The sequence below is a fragment of the Bufo bufo genome, chromosome 2 (assembly GCF_905171765.1).
Source record: "Bufo bufo chromosome 2, aBufBuf1.1, whole genome shotgun sequence".
Classification (NCBI taxonomy): domain Eukaryota; kingdom Metazoa; phylum Chordata; class Amphibia; order Anura; family Bufonidae; genus Bufo; species Bufo bufo.
Window position 1 is genome coordinate 471517102 of NC_053390.1, and position 23607 is coordinate 471540708.

Here is a 23607-nt window from a genome sequence, read left to right on the forward strand (position 1 = left end):
CCTTAAGAGGGTTAAATAAGTGTTTATGGCCTCTTAGTAGTTTAGGCTACTTTCACACTTGCGTTAGGTGCGGATCCGTCTGGTATCTGCACAGACGGATCCGCACCTATAAATGCAAACAATGGTATCCGTTCATTGCGGATCCGTCTGCATAACAGCTTTTTCAGATCTGAGTATTCACTATCGTGAAAACTCAGATCCGACAGTATATTCATGGTGATGGGGACGCTTCAAGTTAGAATATACTAAGAACTGTGTACATAACTGCCCCCTGCTGGCGATGCGCCGCACAGACCTGTCACTTACCGGTAGGAGGAGCGCCGGCCGGCCACAGACAGCACATGTAAGTATAAGCTAAGTAACCACGGCAGCCAGGACTGCAGTAGCGTCCTGGCTGCCATGGTAACCGATCGGAGCCCCAGCGATTAAACTGGGACTCCGATCGGAAATGCCACTCCGCTGCCACCGATGATGGGGAGGGGGGTTGTTAGCCTGTGGCCACTGCCACCAATGCTTTTAATACTAGGGGGGGGGGGGGGGGGTGCGCCGCACTGGCCACCAATGCTTTTAATACTGGGGAGGGAGGGGGGCCCCCCCCTCCCTCCCCAGAATTAAAAGCATTGGTGGCCAGTGCGCCCTCCCTCCCTCCCCAGTATTAAAAGCATTGGTGGCCAGTACGCCCTCCCTCCCTCCCCAGTATTAAAAGCATTGGTGGCCAGTGCGGCCCCCCTCCCTCCCCAGTATTAAAAGCATTGGTGGCCAATACTGGGGAGGGAGGGGGGTCACCTGAGGGGTTAATTGTGCGAATCACAGCCCCCTGTAAGAGATCGGGTGCTGCCAGGCAGCAGGGGGCAGTTATGTACACAGTTCTTAGTATATTCTAACTTGAAGTGTCCCGATCACTATGGGAACGCCTCTGTGTTAGAATATACTGTCGGATCTGAGTTTTCACGATCTAACTCAAATCCGATGGTATATTCTAACAGAGGCGTTCCCATGGTGATGGGGACGCTTCAAGTTAAAATATACCATCTGATTGGAGAAAACTCCGATCCGATGGTATATTAATAGGGACTCCTGACTTTACATTGAAAGTCAATGGGGGACGGATCCGTTTGCAATTGCACCATATTGTGTCAACGTCAAACGGATTTGTCCCCATTGACTTGCATTTTAAGTCAGGACGGATCCGTTTGGCTCCGCACGGCCAGGCGGACACCAAAACGCTGCAAGCAGCGTTTTGGTGTCCGTCTCCAGAGCGGAATAGAGGCGGAACGGAGCCAAACTGATGCATTCTGAACGGATCCTTATCCATTCAGAATGCATTGTGGATGAACGGATCCGTTCGGGGCCGCTTGTGAGAGCCCTCAAACGGATCACACAAGCGGAACCCCAAACGCAAGTGTGAAAGTAGCCTTAGAGATAAGGTTTATTAGATGCTGGGCACAAAGTGAAAGTACCAGTCACACAGCTAGAAAAACAGTTAACCCTTTGTGACAGAATGGCTCAATATTTTTAATAAAGGCCAATTGAAAAAAGATTTTTAGCCAAAAATGAATCAAATGCAATCATAAACAAAAATTGCCTCCAACGGTGTACATAGTCTTTAAGGCCTTATTCACATGACCGCATGTTAATTCTGTTCAGGGATGCGGACCTATTGCCTTGAATGGGTCTGCAAGATGTGAAGCGGAGGTACGGATTGGAAGCGCTTCCGTGGGCTTTTGGGTCCGTGCCTCCACACCGGAAAAGAGAGGATGTGTCCTATCTTCGGCTGTATATTGCAGATCACTGACCAATTTAAGTCAATACAGGGTTCACACAGCTGGTGCACGTGCATTGCGGACCGCAGTTTGCGATCCACAGTACGGACGGCTTATGTTCGTTTGAATTAGGCCTAAGGTATAGGAGTTTTCCCATTAACCCTCAGATTGCTGCAGCATGTTTTCAGTTTCCATGCTGCAGACTCACCAGCAGATTTAGCCCCAGCCAATAGGGCCAGTACATGAGAGGGTGCTCATCGGAGCATAAACCGAAACCACGACAAGAACAAACATGTTCATTCCTTTTCTTTTTCCATGGCATGGAATCCAAATCCACGCCCTGTGAACTACAGCCCAAGAGATGCAGGGAAGACTAGAGCAGCAGCAGTGAGGAGACGTTGAGGAATACTAAATGGAAGGCTACTTTCTCAAATGCATTAAAGCTATCAGGCAGAAGAACAGCCTGCCAGAGTTCACCGTATCTGGCATAGCCTGATGGATACGAAGAACAACCAGGCCCCATTTATTCTAATGGGTACTGGCCTGTTTCCAGCATTAGTGCCAGGGTTTGGCTGGACAAAAAAACGGTGCTTGCAGTAGTATTTATCCAGCTGATCCCCGGCCGGATCCCATTATAGTCAATGGGCTCCTGTAGTGAACGGCAGCATCCGGCTGTGCCGGATATGAAGAACTCCAGCAGGCTATTCATCTGCTGGATAGCTTTAACGCATATGTGATGCTATATTGAGAATTGTATTTTTTATTGGATCATATTGCTAACTGCCCAGTGCCAATGGGCTAGGAGAGAAAATAAATACGGAGAGCGCACAACCCAGGATGAAACTTGTGAGGTAACTTATTAGAGAAGTAGCAATTTACTGGTTTTGTTTTGAGGACTCACAGCAACTGTAATCGGCATAAATAGTGTATTTCTTTATACAGTGGACTCATTGATGGACTCATAGGGTCTCATTAAGAATCACAGGCCATATTGCCCCAACGATGTGATAGACTGTAAACAAGTGTGTGTGTGTATATATAATATATACTAGCAGAAGGACCTGGCTTCGCATGTGTATATTTCATTTGTTTCATTTAACATTTGTGTGTTTCGTTAAAAGATATCGACCGTATGCCCCATAACAGTGGCCTCTACAGTAGGGATCGACCGATTATCAGAAGTACCGATATCGGACGATATTCAAATTTTTGTACATTATCGGTATATCAGCAAGGTTAGATGCCGATAATGCGTATAAAGCGAATACTAGTGAGCCCTTCCAATATGGAAGCGCGCACTAGTATGCATCAGGTGTCGGGAGCGGGGAAGAAGCGCAGCAAGTGCTTCTGATACTCACCTTCCCTAGTCTTCTTTGATGGGGCCCACGCTGCACTGTCCTGACCCCGTACAGCATCAAGACGTAGTGCACCAAAAATCAAGGAAGACACACGGGGAAAAAAACGGATCACGGAACAACGGAACCCCGTTTTGCAGGCCGTGAAAAAATACTGTCGTGTGCATGAGGCCTAAGGTCTGATCTTAGATCTGATAGGGGTTAATAAAGGTCTGATAGGGGTTGATAAAGTCAGCGAGGCAGTGCTCCAGACTAAAAAAAATACCTAGTAGCCATTGGCGTAAGATCGGCGTAGGGTTGTTTCGATACAAAAATTTTGATTTGCTTTCGTCACCATAAAAAAGTATTGCGATACTCAATACCACGCAAAAAAAAGCTGCGTGCATTTCGCATTTTATGAAACGTTCGGCCCATAATATAACAGTCCTATCCTATTTTCTGGGGTGACAAGGTGACTAAAAAATGGCGAATCGCTCACCGCATAGGATATATATTTTTTTTATAGTTTGGACTTTTCGGATGCAGCGCTATGTAATATGTTTGTTTATTTATTGTTTATATATTTTATATGTAAAATTGGGAAAGGGGGGATTTAAACGTAATATTTTAGGGTACTTTCACACTTGCGTTTTTCTTTTCCGGCATAGAGTTCTGTCACAGGGGCTCTATACCGGAAAATAACTGATCAGGCATATCCGCATGCATTCTGAATGGAGAGTAATCCGTTCAGGATGCATCAGGATGTCTTCAGTTCAGTCATTTTGACTGATCAGGCAAAAGATAAAACCGCAGCATGCTACAGTTTTATCTCTGGCGAAAAAAAACGGAAAACTTGCCTGAATGCCGGATCCGTCATTTTTCCCCATAGGAATGTATTAGTGCCAGATCCGGCATTCAAAATGCCGGATCCGTCCTTCCGGTCTGCGCATGCGCAGACCAGTAAAAATGTGTAAAAAGATTGATTCGTTCTTGCAATGCATTTGTGAGACGGATCCTCATCCGGATGTGTCTCACAAATGCTTTCAGTCACATCCAGATCGGCGGATCCGGCAGGCAGTTCCGACGACGGAACTGCTTGCCGCATCACACTGCCGCAAGTGTGAAAGCAGCCTTAGTGTTTTTTTTTGTTTTTTAGTTTTTTTTTTTATATACTTACTATTAGCCCCCTTAGGGGCTGGAACCCTTGTCCTATTCACCCTTGGGCCCCTTTCACATGGGCGAGATTTCTGCGCGGGTGCAATGTGTGAGGTGAACGCATTGCACCCGCACTGAATCAGGACCCATTCACTTCTATGGGGCTGTGCACATGAGCGGTGATTTTCACGCATCACTTGTGTGTTGCGTGAAAATGGCAGCATGCTGTATGTTTTTCACGCAACGCAGGCCCCATAGAAGTTAATGGGGCTGCGTGAAGATTGCAAGCATCCCCAAGCAAGTGCGGATGCGGTGCAATTTTCACGCATGGTTGCTAGGATGAAAGTCTATTCACTGTGTTATTTTCCCTTTTTAACATGGTTATAAGGGAAAATAATAGCATTCTTTAAAGAGGACCTTTCACCGATTCTTACCCTATGAACTAACTATACAGATATGTAGAGCGGCGCCCGGGGATCTCACCGCACTTACTATTATCCCCGGGCACCGCTCCGTTCTCCTGCTATGCCCTCCGGTATCTCCGCTCACTAAGTTATAGTAGGCGGAGATACCAGTCCCTAAGTTATGGTAGGCGGAGTCTGCCCTAGCGCTGGCCAATCGCAGCGCAGAGCTCACAGCCTGGGAGGTTATTTTCTCCCAGGCTGTGAGCTCTGCAATGCGATTGGCCAGCGCTAGGGCAGACTCCGCCTACCATAACTTAGGGAACGGAGATACCGGAGGACATAGCAGGAGAACGGAGCGGCGCCCGGGGATAATAGTAAGTGCAGAGAGATCCCCGGGCGCCGCTCCACATGTATGTATACTTAGTTCATAGGGTAAGAATCGGTGAAAGGTCCTCTTTAATACAGAATGCTTAGAAGGTTAATTGAGGGTTAAAAAATAAAAAAATGAACTCGCCTCCTCCAATTGATCACGTAGCTGCCGGTCTCCTGTTCTTTCTTCAGGACCTGTCAAAGGACCTGTGGTGACATTACTGTGCTCATCACATGGTACATCACATGGTACATCACATGATCCATCACCATAGTAATGGACCATGTGATGAGCTCAGTGACGTCACCACAGGTCCTTTGACAGGTCCTGAAGAAAACAGGAGACCGGCAGCTATGCGATCAATTGGAGGAGGTGAGTTAATTTATTTTTTAACACTCATTGGCACTGCGCCACCAATGTTTAATATGTTGAGGTGGGGGCGCACTGCGCCACCAATGTGTGTTATACTGGGGTGTTGGGGGTGCACTGCGCCACCAATGAAGATAACTGACCTGTTAATACAAATACAGGAGGCGGGTGCCGGAATCAAATAGACGGCACCCGACCTCTATGACAGGGAGCTGCGATCCGCTGCAATTAACACCTCAGGTACCGCACCTGAAGGGTTAACTGCCGCTGATCGCAGCTCCCTGTCAGGTCGGGTGCCGGCTATTTGATTCCGGCACCCGCCTCCTGTATTTATATTAACAGGTCAGTTATCTTCATTGGTGGCGCAGTGGCCACAGCCCCTCCCCTCCTCCTCCTGTCTCTCTTCTTATTGGCGGCGGCGGCGGCGGCAGCAGCAGCACAGGGGGGAGGGAGAGACTCCTTCTCCACTGCGCTGCTGAGAAGAACATCGGCGGTGGGGAAGAGAACTATCAGCTCCTGTGCCTGCCGATGTATTCAACTGCAGAGCTGCGGCAGGTCTAGTCGCAAATAGCGACCATTTTGGTCGCCATATGGAGCCCTGTGAGGAGGGGTGAAGGGCGGGATGGTATGGAAATTGGCATTTGGCACTAGTATATTATAAATGTAAAGTAAAAATGGACTACCAACTAAGGCTAATTTCACACTAGCGGCAGGACTGATCTGACAGGCTGTTCACCCTGTCGGATCCGTCCTGCCACTATTTCGCCATGCCGCCGCTCCGTCCCCCATGACTATAATGGGGGCGGAGCTCCGGCACGGCGAAAGGCCGCCGGACTAAAAGTACTGCATGTCCGACTTTTTAGTCCGGCGGCATCTCACCGCGGATTGCCATGCTGCGCCGGAGCTCCACCCCCGTCCCCATTATAGTCAATAGGGACAGAGCGGCGGCATGGCGAAATAGCGGCAGGACGGATCCGACAGGTTGAACAGCCTGTCGGATCCGTCCTGCCGCTAGTGTGAAAGTAGCCTAAGGGCTTTATTAATTTATAATATACTAGTGCCAAATGCAAATTTCCACCACCTCAGTGACTACCAACTAATATAATATATATTATGAGATATAAATATCGGTATAAATTATCGGCTATCGGCCTGAAAGTTCACAGATTATCGGTATCGGCTCTAAAAAATCAATATCTGTCGATCCCTACTCTACAGTACCCCGCACCCTTAACAGTGATCTCCACAGCCCCCCACAGTGCTCTGCATCCTTAAAATGGGACCTCAGCAGCAGCCCATTCCCTTAACGTTGACCTTCACAGCAGCCCTCCCCTTTAACAATGACTTTCCCAGTACCCTACTCCCTTGACAGTGACCTCCTCAGGGGCCCACCCCCTTATCTGTGACCACCACTGTTCCCTGCCCCCTTAACAGTGACCTCCAGAGCAGCTGCCCCTTTTAATAGTGGCCTCCACAGCGCCCTGCCCCTTTAAGGCTAGGGCTACACAACGATAAGTCGCGTGACATTTTGTCGCACCAATGTCACGCAATAATTTTTATAATGATGACAAAGGATAATCAGGGGCCACACCCAATAGATATAGCAGAGTGGAAGCCACGGTATTAGTAGGGGACCATGAAAACCAAAAGAAAAGAATTACCGCAAACAAGGCTGCACCTCTTGTATAAAAGTAATAATTTATTTAAAGATCACAAAATCCCAAACGATTAAAATCTTTGTATACAATTTACACCATTGTGTGTGGACTACAAATATGTCAACCACACATACCTGCAAAACACAAGTATCAAATGGGAACACACATATGCCACCAAACAAAATGTACAATGAGTGAATAAAACATCAAATAGTACACAATACTTATCAATTGCACAGGACGGAGGCCATGGTATGCAGGTAAGAACGCCCCACGCTTGTTTTGCAGGTATGTGTGGTGGGCATATTTGTAGTCCACACACATTGGTGTAAATTGTATACAAGGATTTTAATCGTTTGGGATTGTGTTCTTTTGAATAAATTATTACTTTTATACAAGAGGTGCAGCCTTGTTTGTAGTAATTCTTTTCTTTTGGTTTTCAATTTTTATAATGATAGGCTATGGTGTCACACTGCGACATGCTGTGACACGACAGTCACAAAAAATCCATCCAAGATGGATTTTTTCTGCGACTGTCACGTCGCAGCATGTTGCAATGCAACACCATAGACTATCATTATAAAAATTGTTGCATGACATTGGTGCGACATCAATGTCGCGCGCAGGGTGGATTTGATTTAAATCAAAATGATTTAAATCACTAGTCAGTAAGGCTTGATTTAAATCATAGTTTTATATAGGGTTGTTGCGGGTATCGAAATTTCGATACCCAATCGATACTTTTGTCCCGGTATCGATACGATACCGGGATTTCCGTTTTTTCGATACTGGGCTGCGCTTCTGCGCAGTCTAGTATCTCTGAACATGAGCGCGCTGCTATCGGCGCGCTCATGTTCTCTCTCAGCAGCACGGGGAGAAGGAAGCTGTCCTCCCTCCCCCTGTGCTGCTGCCGCTGCCACCAATGAGAAGAGAGGGGCGGAGGAGGGGCGGCAATGAGAAGAGAGGGGCGGAGGAGGGGCGGCAATGAGAAGAGAGGGGGTGGAGGAGGGGCGGCAATGAGAAGAGAGGGGCGGAGGAGGGGCGGGCGCACTGCGCCACCAATGATAGGATTACTATCGGAGCGATGGGAGGAGACATCAGCTTCACTAGTGGGCGTTCCTTTTCCCTGCGCTGCGATTGGACAGCGCTACAGCCAGGGAGAAGGAACGCCCACTAGTGAAGCTGATGTCTCCTCCCATCGCTCCGATAGTAATCAGCAGCATGTGGAGCAGGAGAGGAGACAGTAATGGGGCACTGCGGGCGAACGGAGCGGCGCCCAGGACTAAATGGTGAGTGCTGAGACATCGCTGGGCGCCGCTCTGTGTGGCCTAATAGTGAAAGTCTGGACTCATATACAGTAGTCAGTCTTTAACACATACAGGAGGCGGGTGCCGGCAGCAGAATCGCATTGCCGGCACCCTGCCCCTGACAGGGAGCTGCGATCAGCGGCAGTTAACTGCCGCTGATCTGCTAGTACCCGCCTCCTGTATAAAGGGGTAAAATCATTGGTGGTGCAGTGTGCCCCCCCCCCCTCAATCCCCCCATCCCATTAAAATCATTGGTGGCACAGTGCGCCGGCCCCTCTCAACCCTCCAGTATTAAAATCATTGGTGGCAGTGGCCACAGGGACCTCTCCACTCCCCCTCATTGGTGGTGCAGTGGCAGCTTCTGAGCGGAGCCCCAGCTGTGTAAGCCTGGGGCTCCGATCGGTTACCATGGCAGCCAGGAAGCCCTGGTTGCCATGGTAACATCCCTGATGCTGTGTGCACAAAGCACAGAGCAGCAGGGACAGTGTGGAGTCCTATTCACCCTGATAGAGATCTATCAGGGTGAATAGGAAAAGGGATGAAAGATCCCAGGTTCTAGCCCCTAAGGGGGGAAATAGTTATTAAATAAAAAGTGAAAAAAAAAAAACCCACTAAAATATGAAGTATAAATCACCCCCCTTTTCCCAATTTCACATATAAAATATATAAATAAACATATTACATCGCCACGTCAGAAAAGTCCAAACTATTAAAATATAAAAAAAAAATCTAGGTGGTGAATGCCGGAACAGAAAAAATAAAATAAAAACTGTGCGATTCGCCATTTTTAAAAATGAGGAATGCACGTGGCTTTTTTTGTTTATTTTTTTCGCGTGGTATCGAATGGTATAGAGTATCGCAATACTTTTTCATGGTATCGAAACCGAATCAAAAATTTGGTATCGCAACAACTCTAGTTTTATACATAAAGGCTAATTCTTGCTGGTATAACTTATAATATGCAAGTAGATGAAGATTTTTAGAATAACAACTTTTCATATTAGTTTGATTCTGCACTCATAGGTTTGTAGAAGTTAGGATTAAGGTATTTTTCTCAACTCTGTTCATGTTATATCATTTTTGCTGTGAAGAAGAGGCATGTGATCTCTGCTGAGTCAAATTCAGTTTTGAGAACTGCAAAAGTGAAACAAGCATCTGTGATAATATCTTGTAGGCAGAGAAACTGCCCAATAATCTTTAATAAAACCTCTGGAAGAGCATGACATTGTGAATGGATTAATGGAATTTATTTACCAAAAAAATTACACCTATAGAAACATAGAATGTGTCCGCAGATAAGAACCATTTGGCCCATCTAGTCTGCCCAATATACTGAATACTATGAATAGCCCCTGGCCCTATCCTATATGAAGGATGGCCTTATGCCTATCCCATGCATGCTTAAAGGGAACCTGTCATGTGGATATTTGGTTATTATCTAACTAATTATATACAATCATGAAACTACTAAAAAGTACTTTAGATGTATTGACTTACTGGTTTGACAGATGGTTACTTCATAATATATATACAAACTTGCCACATGCCGTATGCTAATGAGTTAATTGGAGTCCAGCGTGACGTCATTGAGTCCAGCGTTTATTTAATTAACAGCTATAGCCACTCCCCTGCCCACCTGCTGCTGCTTCATATGGAAAAAAACTGTCAATCAGCAGCAGGTAGGCGGGGAGAGTCAGGAGCTCATGAATATTCAGGACTAATCATTATGAGCTAGAGCTTTTCAATACAAGATGTTGGCAGATTGACTGGGTCAATTAAAGAAAGTGACCCAGCATTTTGCTAAGAGAATCAGTCACTTATTTATATTGCCCTTAGGCCTCATGCACACGACCGTTGTGTGCATCCGTGGCCGTTGTTCCGTTTTCTGTGATTTTCTGCGGACCCATTGACTTTCAATGGGTCCGTTGAAAACTCGGAAAATGCACAGTTGTTACTCCGCGGCCGTGATCCGTGTTTCCTGTCCTTCAAAAAAATATGACCTGTCCTATTTTTTTTGACGGACAACGGTTCACAGACCCATTCAAGTGAATGGGTCAGTGAAAAAACATGGATGCACACAAGATTGGCATCCGCATCCGTGTTCCGTAGGCTACTTTCACACAGACGGATCGCAGATCCGTCTGCATAAAAGCTTTTTCAGAGCTGAGTTTTCACTTCGTGAAAACTCAGATCCCACAGTATATTCTAACAGAGGCGTTCCCATAGTGATGGGGACGCTTCAAGTTAGAATATACTACGAACTGTGTATATGACTGCTGCCTGGCAGCACCCGATCTCTTACAGGGGTGCCACACCTAAGGGGTTAATTGTGCGTATCATAGCCCCCTGTAAGAGATCAGGTGCTGCCAGGCAGGAGGGGGCACCCCCCCTCCCTCCCCAGTTTTAAATTCTGGTTGCTGTAGGGCAGAGGGACCCAGCATCTCCTCCCCCTGGAACTCAGGTTGCCGCTGGGGAGAGAGACCAGTTGTCTCCTCTCCCTGTGATATGCACTGCCGCTGGAGATCTGGGCAGGCGGCCCAGCATCCCTGTAGGGCTGGTAGAGTGACCTCGGTCCCATCTCCACCTGCCATCTGTGGGTCCTCCCAGGACAAGTCTGAGGTTGCTCACCTCTGAGGTTGGTTGGGAAAAAGAGGGTATAATTTCCAGGCAATCCTCTGCGCTGAGGGATGTGGTTGAGCTAGGTTGAACAGTTGACGGTAGCTCTGCTCCAGCTCCCACTCCATGGTGACTAGATGAATCAGGTCTGGCCCAAGGTCGTCCGCTCGGGGAAGGTCCAGCTCGGTTTCCCTGATGTCGTGGATGTCCCAGAACCGACATTCTGTGGGGCATCCAAAGTCATTGACCTCATCAAAGGCTTCCCACAGTAAGCCCGGACCATTATAATCCTCTCCCTCCGGCAGATAGTGGTTAGTCATCCATGGGTTGCACTGGGTGGCATACCACTTTAGTGCCCGGTACGCTTTGTCCAGCCACAACTCCCTCCAACTCAGGGTCCACAGTTCTGTCACCCACTCAGCCAAGGGTTGCTTTCCTAGGAAGGGTGACCGCAGGGCCACGAGTACCTGGAGCCTCTGTTCCTCACTGGGAAGACTCTCTCTTCGCTGCCGCTGTACCTCCTCCAAAGCGTCATACCACAGCCCCTTTCGAGTGGCATCTCTGTAGTCCAGTATGCCCTCCTCTGATAAAGGCCCATCCTGTTGGGCCAAGTACTGCTGCAACCTCCAGTTAAACTCCTCTTCCATGTTGCTGTGGATAGGAACGCTGCCCGGTAGCTAGCTCTGTCCTTTGAGCTCCTTCAAAGCCAGGGTCGCTGCACGAGTGCCAGCGTTGCCCTCCATGCACCATACACTAGTGCCTTCCTTGAATCCTCTGTGCAGGGAAAAAGAAGGGAAAATCCCGCTGCTTGCCACCAGTTGTGACGGTATCATCCGTGTCACCGTCTAGTATTCCCTTCTCCCCTTGAAATGGCACCGCCAAGTAATCCACAGAGCAATAGATCGCTATTATCGCTAGTATCGCCAAATAAGTCTATACATTAGCCCAAGATGAATGCTAGAAATACGTTACTGGAAGCCCCCACATTGAAAAATACAATTGCTTTTATCCCCTGCTCCCATGCAAGGGAGACACCCACAACAAACATACATTAACCCATAACACAAAGGTTACAACCCACATAAACACCATGGTTAACATAATCAACACAGGCAGGAGAATACACATTGCCCTCTGTCCTGAGAGACAATCGAATTACAACTCGGTTGTCTCCAGGACAGAGGACAATCGCCAATACACACAGAGAGACAATGGAACAGACATCACTTACTCAAACATACAATGTCCCACCCTTTACAATACACATAGACATTTAACACATCCCAAAATGACACGAATTAGACCAGGAATTCAAAAGTTAGTACAAGTCTCTTTGGCCTGGCTGTACTCATGGCTTTTCTGCACAAAACCGGTGCATACAACATGGGACCATAATCGCATGGTAAGAGGCGGGCAAGTAGTCCTCTCCAAGCACTCGTGGCAACCTCAAAAGAGGGGAGTTTGTCACACATTACATTCATTGGTGGCCAGTGGGGCCCCCCTCCCTCCCCTGTATTACTGTACATTCATTAGGGGCCAGTGGGGCCCCCCTCCCCTGTATTACTGTACATTCATTGGTGGCCAGTGGGGCCCCCCCCTCCCTCCCCTGTATTACTGTACATTCATTGGTTGCCAGTGGGGCCCCCCCTCCCTCCCCTGTATTACTGTACATTCATTGGTGGCCGTGGGGCCCCCCCTCCCTCCCCTGTATTACTGTACATTCATTGGTGGCCAGTGGGGCCCCCCCTCCCTCCCCTGTATTACTGTACATTCATTGGTGGCCAGTGCGGGCCCCCCCTCCCTTCCCTGTATTACTGTACATTCATTGGTGGCCAGTGCGGCCCCCCCTCCCTCCCCTGTATTACTGTACATTCATTGGTGGCCAGTGCGGCCCCCCTTCCCTCCCCTCCTAATTAAAATCCCCCCCCCCATCATTGGTGGCAGCGGAGAGTTCCGAGTGGAATCCCAGTTTAATCGCTGGGGCTCCGATCGGTAACCATGGCAACCAGGACGCTACTGCAGTCCTGGTTGCCATGGTTACTTAGCAATTTTTAGAAGCATTATACTTACCTGCGATGTTTGTGACCGGCCGGGCGCTCCTCCTACTGGTAAGTGACAGGTCTGTGCTATAAGCAATGCAAGGCAGCAGGGGGGCAGTCATGTACACAGTTCGTAGTATATTCTAACTGTGTTAGAATATACTGTCGGATATGAGTTTTCACGATCTAACTCAAATCTGATGGTATATTCTAACATAGAGGCGTTCCCATGGTGATGGGGACACCAAGTTAAAATATACCATCGGATTGGAGAAAACTCCGATCCGATGGTATAATAGGGACTCCTGACTTTACATTGAAAGTCAATGGGGGACGGATCCGTTTGCAATTGCACCATATTGTGTCAACGTCAAACGGATCCGTCCCCATTGACTTGCATTGTAAATCAGGACGGATCCGTTTGGCACCGCACGGCCAGGCGGACACCAAAACTACTTTTTCCTTAATGTCCGTGGATCCTCCAAAAATCAAGAAAGACCCACGGAAGAAAAAACTGACACTGATCACGGACCTACGGACCCCGTTTGTCGTGTGCATGAGGCCTTAGTTAGGACACCATAAAACTGGTGACAGGTTTACCTTTAAAGAGGACCTTTCATCAGCATCAAGTATGTAAACTGAATATACATACATGGAGAGCGGCGCCCAGGGATCCCCCTGCACTTACTATTATCCCCGGGCGCCGATCCGTTCTCCGGTTACAGGCTCCGGTAAAGTCATAGTTAGGCTCCACCCATTTGAGCCTGCCGGCGTCTCTTTCTCCTATGTTGTAGCGCTGGCCAATCGCAGCGCTCAGCTCATAGCATGGCTAAGAGCTGAGCGCTGCGATTGGCCAGCGCTACAGTATAGGAGAAGGAGACCGCGGCAGGCTCAAATGGGTGGAGCCTAACTATGACTTTACCGGAGCCTGTAACCGGAGAACGGAGCAGTGCAGGGGGATCCCTGGGCGCCGCTCTCCATGTATGTATATTCAGTTTACATACTTGATGCTGATGAAAGGTCCTCTTTAAACTCCTTCACTGTATTTGCAGCTACAACTTCTGCAGGAAGGCTATTCCATGCATCCACTACTCTCTCAGTAAAGTAATACTTCCTGATATTACTTTTAAACCTTTGCCCCTCTAATTTAAAACTATGTCCTCTTGTAGCAGTTTTTCTTCTTTTAAATATTCTCTCCTCTTTTACCTTGTTGATTCCCTTTATGTATTTAAAAGTTTCTATCATATCCCCTCTGTCTCGTCTTTCTTCCAAGCTATACATGTTAAGGTCCTTTAATCTTTCCTGGTAAGTTTGATCCTGCAATCATGTACTAGTTTAGTAGCTCTTCTCTGAACTCTCTCCAAAGTATCAATATCCTTCTGGAGATATGGTCTCCAGTACTGAGCACAATACTCCAAATGAGGTCTCACTAGTGCTCTGTAGAGCAACATGAGCACCTCCCTCTTTCTACTAGTAATGCCTCTCCCTATACACCCAAGCATTCTGCTAGCATTTCCTGCTGCTCTATGACATTGTCTGCCTACCTTTTAAGTCTTCTGAAATAGTGACCCCTAAATCCCTTTCCTCAGATACTGAGGTTAGGACTGTATCACTGATTTTATATTTTGCTCTTGGGTTTTTACGCCCCAGGTTCATTATTTTGCACTTATCAACATTAAATTTTAGTTACCAGATTTTTGACCATTCCTCTAGTTTTCCTAAATCCTTTTCCATTAGGTGTATCCCTCCAGGGACATCAACCCTGTTACAAATCTTTGTGTCATCAGCAAAAAGACACACCTTACCATCGAGGTCTTCTGCAATTTCACTGATAAAGATATTAAACAATATGGATCCCAGAACAGATCCCTGAGGTACCCCACTGGTAACAAGACCATGGTCTGAATATACTCCATTGACTACAACCCTCTGTCTGTCCCTCAGCCACTGCCTAATCCATTCAACAATATGGGAGTCCACGTACAGCCTTATTCTACATAAACATAACATAAAAAATAATCTTTATTTCATGATGGAATAACCTTTGGATGGTAATATATTTTCCTCCAAAAAGCATTTTATATTTAAAAAAAAATCCTATTTAAATCAAAAAAATCCTATTTGATATATATATTTTTTAAATCATTGATTTTTATCCACCCTGGGACTTGCGCGACACATGTAGCAGTGTAGTTGTGCCCTATGTGTCGTGCAACTTATTGTCGTTGTGTAGCCCTAGCCTAAAGCTGACCTACAGTAGTGAAGAAAAATGGCTGGGTTGTTATGGAAACCTGGAGTAAAACTGAGTGTATGTGAAGACTAAGTGCCTGAGAGCTTCTATTGGCTGATTAGGTACATGTGACCGTGTGTATGGCAGTTGGGATATGAGTGAAAGACTTCAGGCTTGTATTGGCTAATGCAGGTAATTTTTTGGGAATATCTCAGAACATCCTAGAGAGCTGAAACTCAGTCTAAAACCTTCCCGGACACCTGATGTACCTGTGTGCCAAATTTGAAGATATGGTACGACACCATAGCCTGTCATTATAAAAATTGTTGCGTGACATTGGTGCGACACAATGTCGCCGTGTAGCTCTTGGCTTAAAAGGGGCAGCTGCTGTGGAGGTCACTGTTAAGGGGGCAGGGGCCACTATTAAAGGGGCAGCTGCTGTGGAGGTCACTGTTTAAAAGGGTTGGGCACTGTGAAGGTCACTGTTAAGGGAACGGGGTACTGTGGCAGTCACTGTTAGGGCTCATGCACACGAACGTATATTCTTTCCGTGTCCCTTTTTTTTTTTTTTTTTTTTCACCACGCCTGATTCATCTTGACAAAGGTCAGTCTCTCCACATTTTGGGTGGACAGGAGAGTTCTTCTTGGGGTAACTATGCACCCGTTCTGATGCCACACTACTGGGCGGGCAGGACAGCTTTTCCAGGGCAAACTCTGTCAGTTGCGGCCACAAATCCAGTTTAGCTGCCCAGTAGTCCAGAGGATCTTCAATGACGGCTGGCAGGGTGCACCCCAAGTATGCCACCAACGGCTGGTTCACGTTCTTCTCTATGTCTAGCTGCTGGTGAGTAGCTTCTTCACTATGCGGGTGAAGAAAGCTGCTCATCAGCGACTCTAGACTCTGTGTAAGTGGAACGTGAGCACAGACCTATGAGAGGATGGACGATGGCGCAGATAGGCCGTGGCCAACTGACTACAAGGATGTCTCTATAGTAGTTCAGTTTGTCCTCCTTCTCAGCGCGTGTAAAAAATAAATAAATAAATTTGGACCAGTAGCGAGGGTCTGTGAGGAATATGGATTAACATTTATTGGCAGCCTTGATTGTCATTTGATTCACCTTTTGGCACGTACACAGTCAGTGTACATGCAAAATATGTTCTCCCCCCCCCCCCCCCCCCCAGCCATCTGCTGTCAGCTAGCAAAGGAGGAAGCCCCAGGGGTCCAGGCTTCAAGGAGGCCCCAAGTGGATAAAGTCACACCTCAAGCTAATCCAGCAGGAGGTCTCAGCCCTTGCCCAGGATCAATGATGCCTCACAGACATGTTGGCACCTATATTTCATAAGGAATTATGAATCGTCCGTCCATCCCAGGCATGATTAGGTTATCTTTTTGCGATCCTGGGGCAAAGCCAAACATCCACGTGGTCCTGGCTTGATGCTAGGATGCCTGGGAGGGGAGATATACATATCTCCCCACAGAACAGGTTCCCTTTAAATGAAATAGATTAAATATACCCGTGCGAAGTCGTGTCCTTCTGCTAGTGTGTGTGTGTGTGTGTGTGTGTATATATGTATTTGTGTGTGTGTGTCTCCCTCCCCCCCCCCCCCCCCCCCCCCCCCTGTGCCGCTGCCACTAATGAGAGGAGGGAGGAGAGGAGAGGAGGAGGGGAGGGGCTGTGGCCACTGCGCCACCAATGAAGATAACTCTCTCATTAATTCATATACAGGAGGCGGGAGCTGGCTGCAGAATCACATAGCCGCTCCCGAAATCTTTGACAAGTAGCTGCGATCTGCGGTAGTTAACCCCTCAGGTGTGGCACCTAAGGGGTTAACTGCCGCGGATGGCAGCTACCGCTCATAGAGGTCGGGAGCTGGCTATATGAATTTGCAGCCAGCTCCCGCCTCCTGTATATGAATTAATGAGAGGGGTATCTTCATTGGTGGCGCAGTGCGCGCCCCCGCCCCCCCCCCCCCCCCCCCCAAAACTCACACGGACGTGTGAATGGACCCTAAGATATTTGAAAGTGTCATCCACTTTGCTGCTACTGTAAACACTGCAGAAAATCCAGTGTTTACACCACATGATGGCGTACCTAGACAGTGCCTTCTGAGGAGAGGAAACTTCTCTTCAGGGATTGTTGGAAAGTATCCATCAAACACAATTTTTCAGTGATCAGTGGTTTAAATGTTTTCATATAAATGCATCATTTATGTGTCACAATGTTTATTTTATGCCTCTTTTAGAACATTATTTTTTACTGTGTGTGTGTGTGTGTGTGTGTGTGTGTGTGTGTGTGTTTTTATTTTATTTTTTAACCTTCATTTATCTTACAGCATTGTTTTTGTGTTCTTCATAGGGTGACTTCTCGTGCAGTTTTTCATACGCGGCTCAGGGTGGTACTAATGAGGTAAGATAATCCTCTTTGAAAACCCTTATTAGATTTTTGATTTATTTGAGGAAAGCTGTAAAATACAGAAGTGAGCTAAAAAATGACTGAAAATACAACATTTGCTACCTGGCATTGTTTATACCACTTTTACAGTGTAAAGACTCATGCACACACAATTTTTTTTTTTTTGTCCGCATCCAATCCACACTTTCTGCATGTCGGATGCAGAACCACCACCACATAACCATATACAGCACTTACATTGTCCTATCGCACACCTATACATGAATGTAATGGTACCTTTTTTCTTTTTTTCTTTACACACAGAAACTGGAAAAAAAGAAATGTAATTCATATGCAAATGAGCACTCGCAAGTGCCCAGGGGCGGCGATCACTGTGTAGGAGCCCAGGCTGTTCTGCTTTCTTTCATTGTTTCTCCACCCCAGCCTCTGCCCGACCCAGCGAAGAAGTGTGCAGGCGCGGGATCTCGGCCAGACCGAAGGATGACGCAAGGGAATAGGAGGGTGGGCAAAGGAAGAGGCTGCGGCGGAGAAACAATGAAAGAAGGCAGAGCAGCCTGGGCTCCAAAACAGTGAACGCCGCCCCTGTAATGAAAAAAAAAAAAAAAGGTACCATGACATTCATGTATAGGTATGCGATAGGTCAATGTAAGTGCTGTATATGGTCATATGGTGGTGACAGACTCCCTTTAAAGGGGTTCTCCAGGCTTTTACAATTAATGACCTGTCCTCGGGATAGGTCATCAATATCAGATCGGCGGGAGTCTGACACCCCCACCTATTATCTGTATAAGGAGTCTCCCTTCTCTCTTCCTGTTGCTATGTCTAAGGCAAAGCACCAGAGAGCATGAAGAGATAAGGGAGACAGCACGTGCACAAAGCATGCACCGTCTCCTCATACAGCGGATCGTCAGGGGTGCCGGACTTCTGACATTGATGTCCTATCCTTAGGATAGGTTATCAATATTAAAAGGGTGCCTTCACACATACTCAGGTGTGGATTTTTACAATCATGAGGATTAGAATGCAGATCTGGGATTTCTGCTGAAGATTTGTTTGTGGTTTACACACCCCAATGAAATGAATGAAGACATTCTGCTTCAGAAAAGCTGCAAAGTTTCATTATTTATGATGCAGAATGTTATTTCGCAGTGGAACACAGGGCAGGCATTGACCCTTTTCAACCACATGGGATATCATAACAGAAGTCTTTGTTGCCTATTTTAAGGCAGATTTTTCCGCCATGTGTGAAGACACCCTAAAATAGAGCCCAAGAGCCAAGACCATACTTCTGTTTTTATACAAGGGCAAGGGACACTGGGGACCAGATCCAGACACCGGAGTAAGCAATTCTTCTGCCAGCAGCTCTGCTGGAAGGCATTTTTTTGTGTGATCGTTGTGACTAGGGATGAGCGAATCGACTTCGGATGAAACATCCGAAGTCGATTCGCATAAAACTTTGTTCTAATACTGTACGGAGCAGGAGCTCTGTACAGTATTATAATGCATTGGCTCCGATGAGCCGAAGTTATTGCTTCGAAGTCTCACGAGACTTTGCGCAATAACTTAAAAAATGTATTTGTACTGTAAAAAAACATTTCTGTACAGTATTAGAACGAAGTTTTATGCGAATCAACTTCGGATGTTTTATCTGAAGTCTATTCACTCATCCCTAGTTGTGACACAATGAATCACAGCGAGCATGTAATCAGAGCTCTTGTATGTGCAGTCTCCATTACCATAGCCTGTCCTGTCCATCCTCTGTACTTCATGTCTGCTCATGAACTCCATTCCTACAAAGATTCAGCTGAAGATCTGATCAACTGTATTCAGGATCATAGTCCCTGACAAGTAGAGAAGAGAGGAGGATGAGGCAGCTATGTACCTCAGTGTTGTGAAGTAACATGTCCTGCTGTGTGATTAGGACAGGTTTTGTGCATACTAATAGGACGGCGGCCATTTTATTTCCCCTGATGATTGCTCCCTAGACAAAATGAACCATTATAACTTATGAAAGGTATTTGGGAATATATAATAAAGTAATATTTAAGTATTTTCAGTCATTTTATTAATTTCAGGAGAACTGCTTTAATGGGTCATGTTTTTGAGGGCTCATGCACACAACCATAGCCTGTTTTGTGGTCCGCAAAACACAGATACTGGCCATGTGCATTCCTCATTTTGGGAACAGAACATCCATGCCATAATCGAACAGTCCTATTCTTGTCTATAATGCAGACAAAAATAGGATAAGTTCTATATTTTTGCGGATGCCACGGAACAGACATACAGATGCCGATAACATGTGGTCTGCTGTCTGCATTTTTTGTGGCCAAATTGAAGTTAATCTTGCAAACTGAGATGAAGAAAAAATTGGCAGCACTCACCAATGGTTCATTTGCTTCTTTATTTCAAGCAGACAAGTGCTTCATGCTGCAAGGTATCAGTTAGCCAGATTCACATACCAGTGGCGACGGCCGTTTCGCACACGAGTAATCGTTCTTCCTGAGGCCACTCCAGGTGCACGCCCATACGTGCTGACCTCTTATACCCCGGCATCAGGTTGCCATGGTAACCCACAACAACCAGGCGCCGTGCACACAAGAGATCATTAATAAACATGCTACAACAAAGAGATACAATATTACAAAAACGCATTTAAATCATTGCGGTCATTCAGACCAAGCTGACCTGTTGCTCCTGTACAAATGATCCACTTTGTCCACGTTTGGAATTTTTGGATGTGTCTGTCGCGGTTTGTGGCGGAGAGTTGGTCACGGAGGGCTATCACAAGCCCACTGCGACCAACTCTCTGCTACACCACGACAGTTTCCATCCATATCCCGTCAAAAAATCGGTGCCTTATGGGCGATTTCAGGTTGAGGCGCATAAATGGCAAAGATGAAGGATATATAAAACAAGCACTGCATTTGAAAGAACTGTTATTGCAGAGAGGCTATCCTGAACATTTATTAGATGAGAACATAAGAGGTTGAGAAATTGTCCCAAGATGAGTTATTAGCAGGAAAAAGAGGGATTGGTAGGAATGGGCAACAGGAAAATAAAAATAACAAAAAGAGATGTGTATTTTCATTTAAATTTAGCCCAATGGCTAATTCTATACGCACAGCAATATTTAAGCACTAGGATATCCTGAAAAAAGATGGGAGTCTGAGAGGCATAGTGGATGATAAACAGTTAGTCACATATAGACGTAGTCACACAATAAAAGATAGGATTGTGAGAAGCAGATTTTTGGGAGAAAAAAAGACTAATTGGTTGCAGGAGAGGTTGCCGGCTGGTAACTATAAATGTGGCAGTTGTTCGCTATGTGAACATAATTGCCAAAAAAAGATTGTCAAAATAGGTCCAATCACAAAAAGGATCACTAGTTTCATAAACTGTACGTATGTAGTATATGTTTTGATGTGTGATTGTGGCCACTTCTATGTGGGAAAGACCATCAGATGTTTGAGAGGATCAGGGAACACTTTAACTCTATGTTTACAATATAGAAGAAATTCTAAATCGCACATCCTCATTCCTATGCTTTTGATATAACGACTGTTTAAAAATACAGCATGATATGGCGGTGAAGCACTATTATCAATGTGTTGCTGTGCACTATTAGGAGGCATTAGTATACAGTTTGATCAAAGAGCATAGGCCCACTTACCACGACAAGGTCGCCTCTTCAAGTGGGGACCTACTCTAACTTTGGCGTGGTACCGTGCGGCGACCATCGCGCCTCCACGCCGCTCCAGCAGGCAATGGGACCCAGCAGCCACACAGCACCCTCACTGTGCAGCAAAGCCACCTAGGCCCTGGGCCCCATCACTCCACCAGCACAGCACAAAAGCAGCAACGGCCACCGTCCAGCACCGCATGTGAACTGGTGCTAAGAGCTCACCTGTTCACAGCCTCTCAGGGGAATAGAATATACAATGTTTACAATATAGAAGAAAATCTAAATCGCACATCCTCATTCCTATGCTTTTGATATAACGACTGTTTAAAAATACAGCATGATATGGCGGTGAAGCACAATTTATATGATTTACCCTCTTTTCTCCCCCCTCTGAATCAGCACTCCTCCCCATTTGGCTCAGGTGCAGAAGTCTGCAAAGGGTCTATAAATTCCTACTACCTCTCAGTTGGAGTTCCTGAGAGGCTGTGAACAGGTGAGCTCTGTGCACCAGTTCACATGCGGCGCTGGACGGCGGCCGTCGCTGCTTCTGTGCCGTGCTGGTGGAGTGATGGGACCCGGGGCCCAGGTGGCCTCACTGTACAGTGGGGCCGCTGTGCGGCTGCTGGATCCCATTGCCTGCTGGAGCGGTGTGGAGGCGCGGTGGTCGCCGCACGGCGCCGCGCCATGGTTAGAGTAGGTTCCCACTTAAACAAGAGGCAACCTTGTCGCGGTAAGTGGGCCTATGCTCTTTGATCAAACTGTATACTAATGCCTCTTTATAGTGCACAGCAAATGATTGATAACAGTGCTGTATAGCCATGTTTTATCAAATAGAAATGCTGAAAATTGTAAACAGTTGTCCTATCAGAAGCATAGGAATGAGGATGTGCGATTTAGATTTTCTCTACATATCAATACACTTTAACTCTATAAAGACGGGAAAAGGTTGCACCAGACTAATTGACCATGTGAGAAAGGTACATGGAGGTAATGTGAAAGCACTGCAGTTTGCTGGGATAGAGACTGTCCCATACCCAGTTCAGGGAGGAGACAGACACCGCACCCTTTTGCAAAAAGAAGCAAAGTGCATCATTTGTACAGGAGCAACAGGTCAGCTTGGTCTGAATGATCGCAATGATTTAAATGCGTTTTTGTAATATTGTATCTCTTTGTTGTAACATGTTTATTAATGATCTCTTGTGTGCACAGCGCCTGGTTACCATGGCAACCTGACACCAGGGTATAAGAGGTCTGCACGTATGGGCGTGCACCTGGAGTGGTCTGAGGAAGCACGATCACTCGTGTGCGAAACGGCCGTCGCCACTGGTATGTGAATCTGGCTAACTGCTACCTTGCCAATGAAGCACTTGTCTGCTTGAAATAAAGAAGCAAATGAACCATTGGTAAGTGCTGCCTATTTTTTCTTCATCTCAGTTTGCAAGATTTAGTGACTATCTTTTGGATTGTGCATCACCTTGTTGGTTTTTGTTTGGAGGTATCGAGAGGATTGTGCAGGCACGCACCAGTGTGAACACGCATCAGCAGTGCCACCTGTGATACTTTTGCTGTTGACAAATTGAAGTTAAAGGGAACCTGTCATGTGGATATTAACTACTAAAAAGTACCTTAGATGTATTGACTTACTGGTGTGACAGATGGTTACCTCATAATATATACACAAAGATGCCGCATGCTAATGAGCTTATTTGAGTCCAGCGTATTTTTAATTCAGAGCTATAGCCACTCCACTGCCCACCTGCTGCTGATTAATATGGAAAAAAAACTGTCAATCAGCAGCAGGTAGGCGGGAAGAGTCAGGAGCTCATAAATATTCATGACTCATCATTATCAGCTGGAGCTTTTCAATACAAGATGTTGGCAGATTGACTGGGTCAATTAAAGAAAGTGACCCAGCATTTTGCTAAGAGAATCGGTCACTTATTTATATTGCCCTTAGTTAGGACACCATAAAACTGGTGACAGGTTCCCTTTAACGCCTGTATGAAGGTACCGGTACGCCATGTTTGCCGGGTCCTTAGGGACACAGGGCGTACCGGTACGTCCTAACTTTAAAATTTCATTGCGGCGCAGCAGGGGTTAATCGGAACAGGATGTCCGCTGAAATCATTCAGCGGGCATCCTGTCAACGCCGGGGGGGAAGGGAGCATCTGTGCTGCCTTCCGGTGACGAGCCTGTGAGATCCAGCCCCCTGGATCTCACAGGCCGGAAGCTGTATGAGTACACTGTATTACTCATACAGCCA

At 46.6% G+C, this 23607-nt stretch overlaps 1 protein-coding gene across 1 annotated transcript in view; it reads left to right on the forward strand.

The window, feature by feature from the left end:
* The window catches only part of MYDGF (myeloid derived growth factor), a 59179-nt gene that overhangs the window by 6152 nt on the left and 29420 nt on the right, over window positions 1–23607 (forward strand). Inside the window, exon 2 of the mRNA XM_040417732.1 lies at window positions 17603–17653. Coding sequence (XP_040273666.1) covers window positions 17603–17653 — 51 coding nt within the window. The remainder of the gene's footprint in view (window positions 1–17602; window positions 17654–23607) is intronic.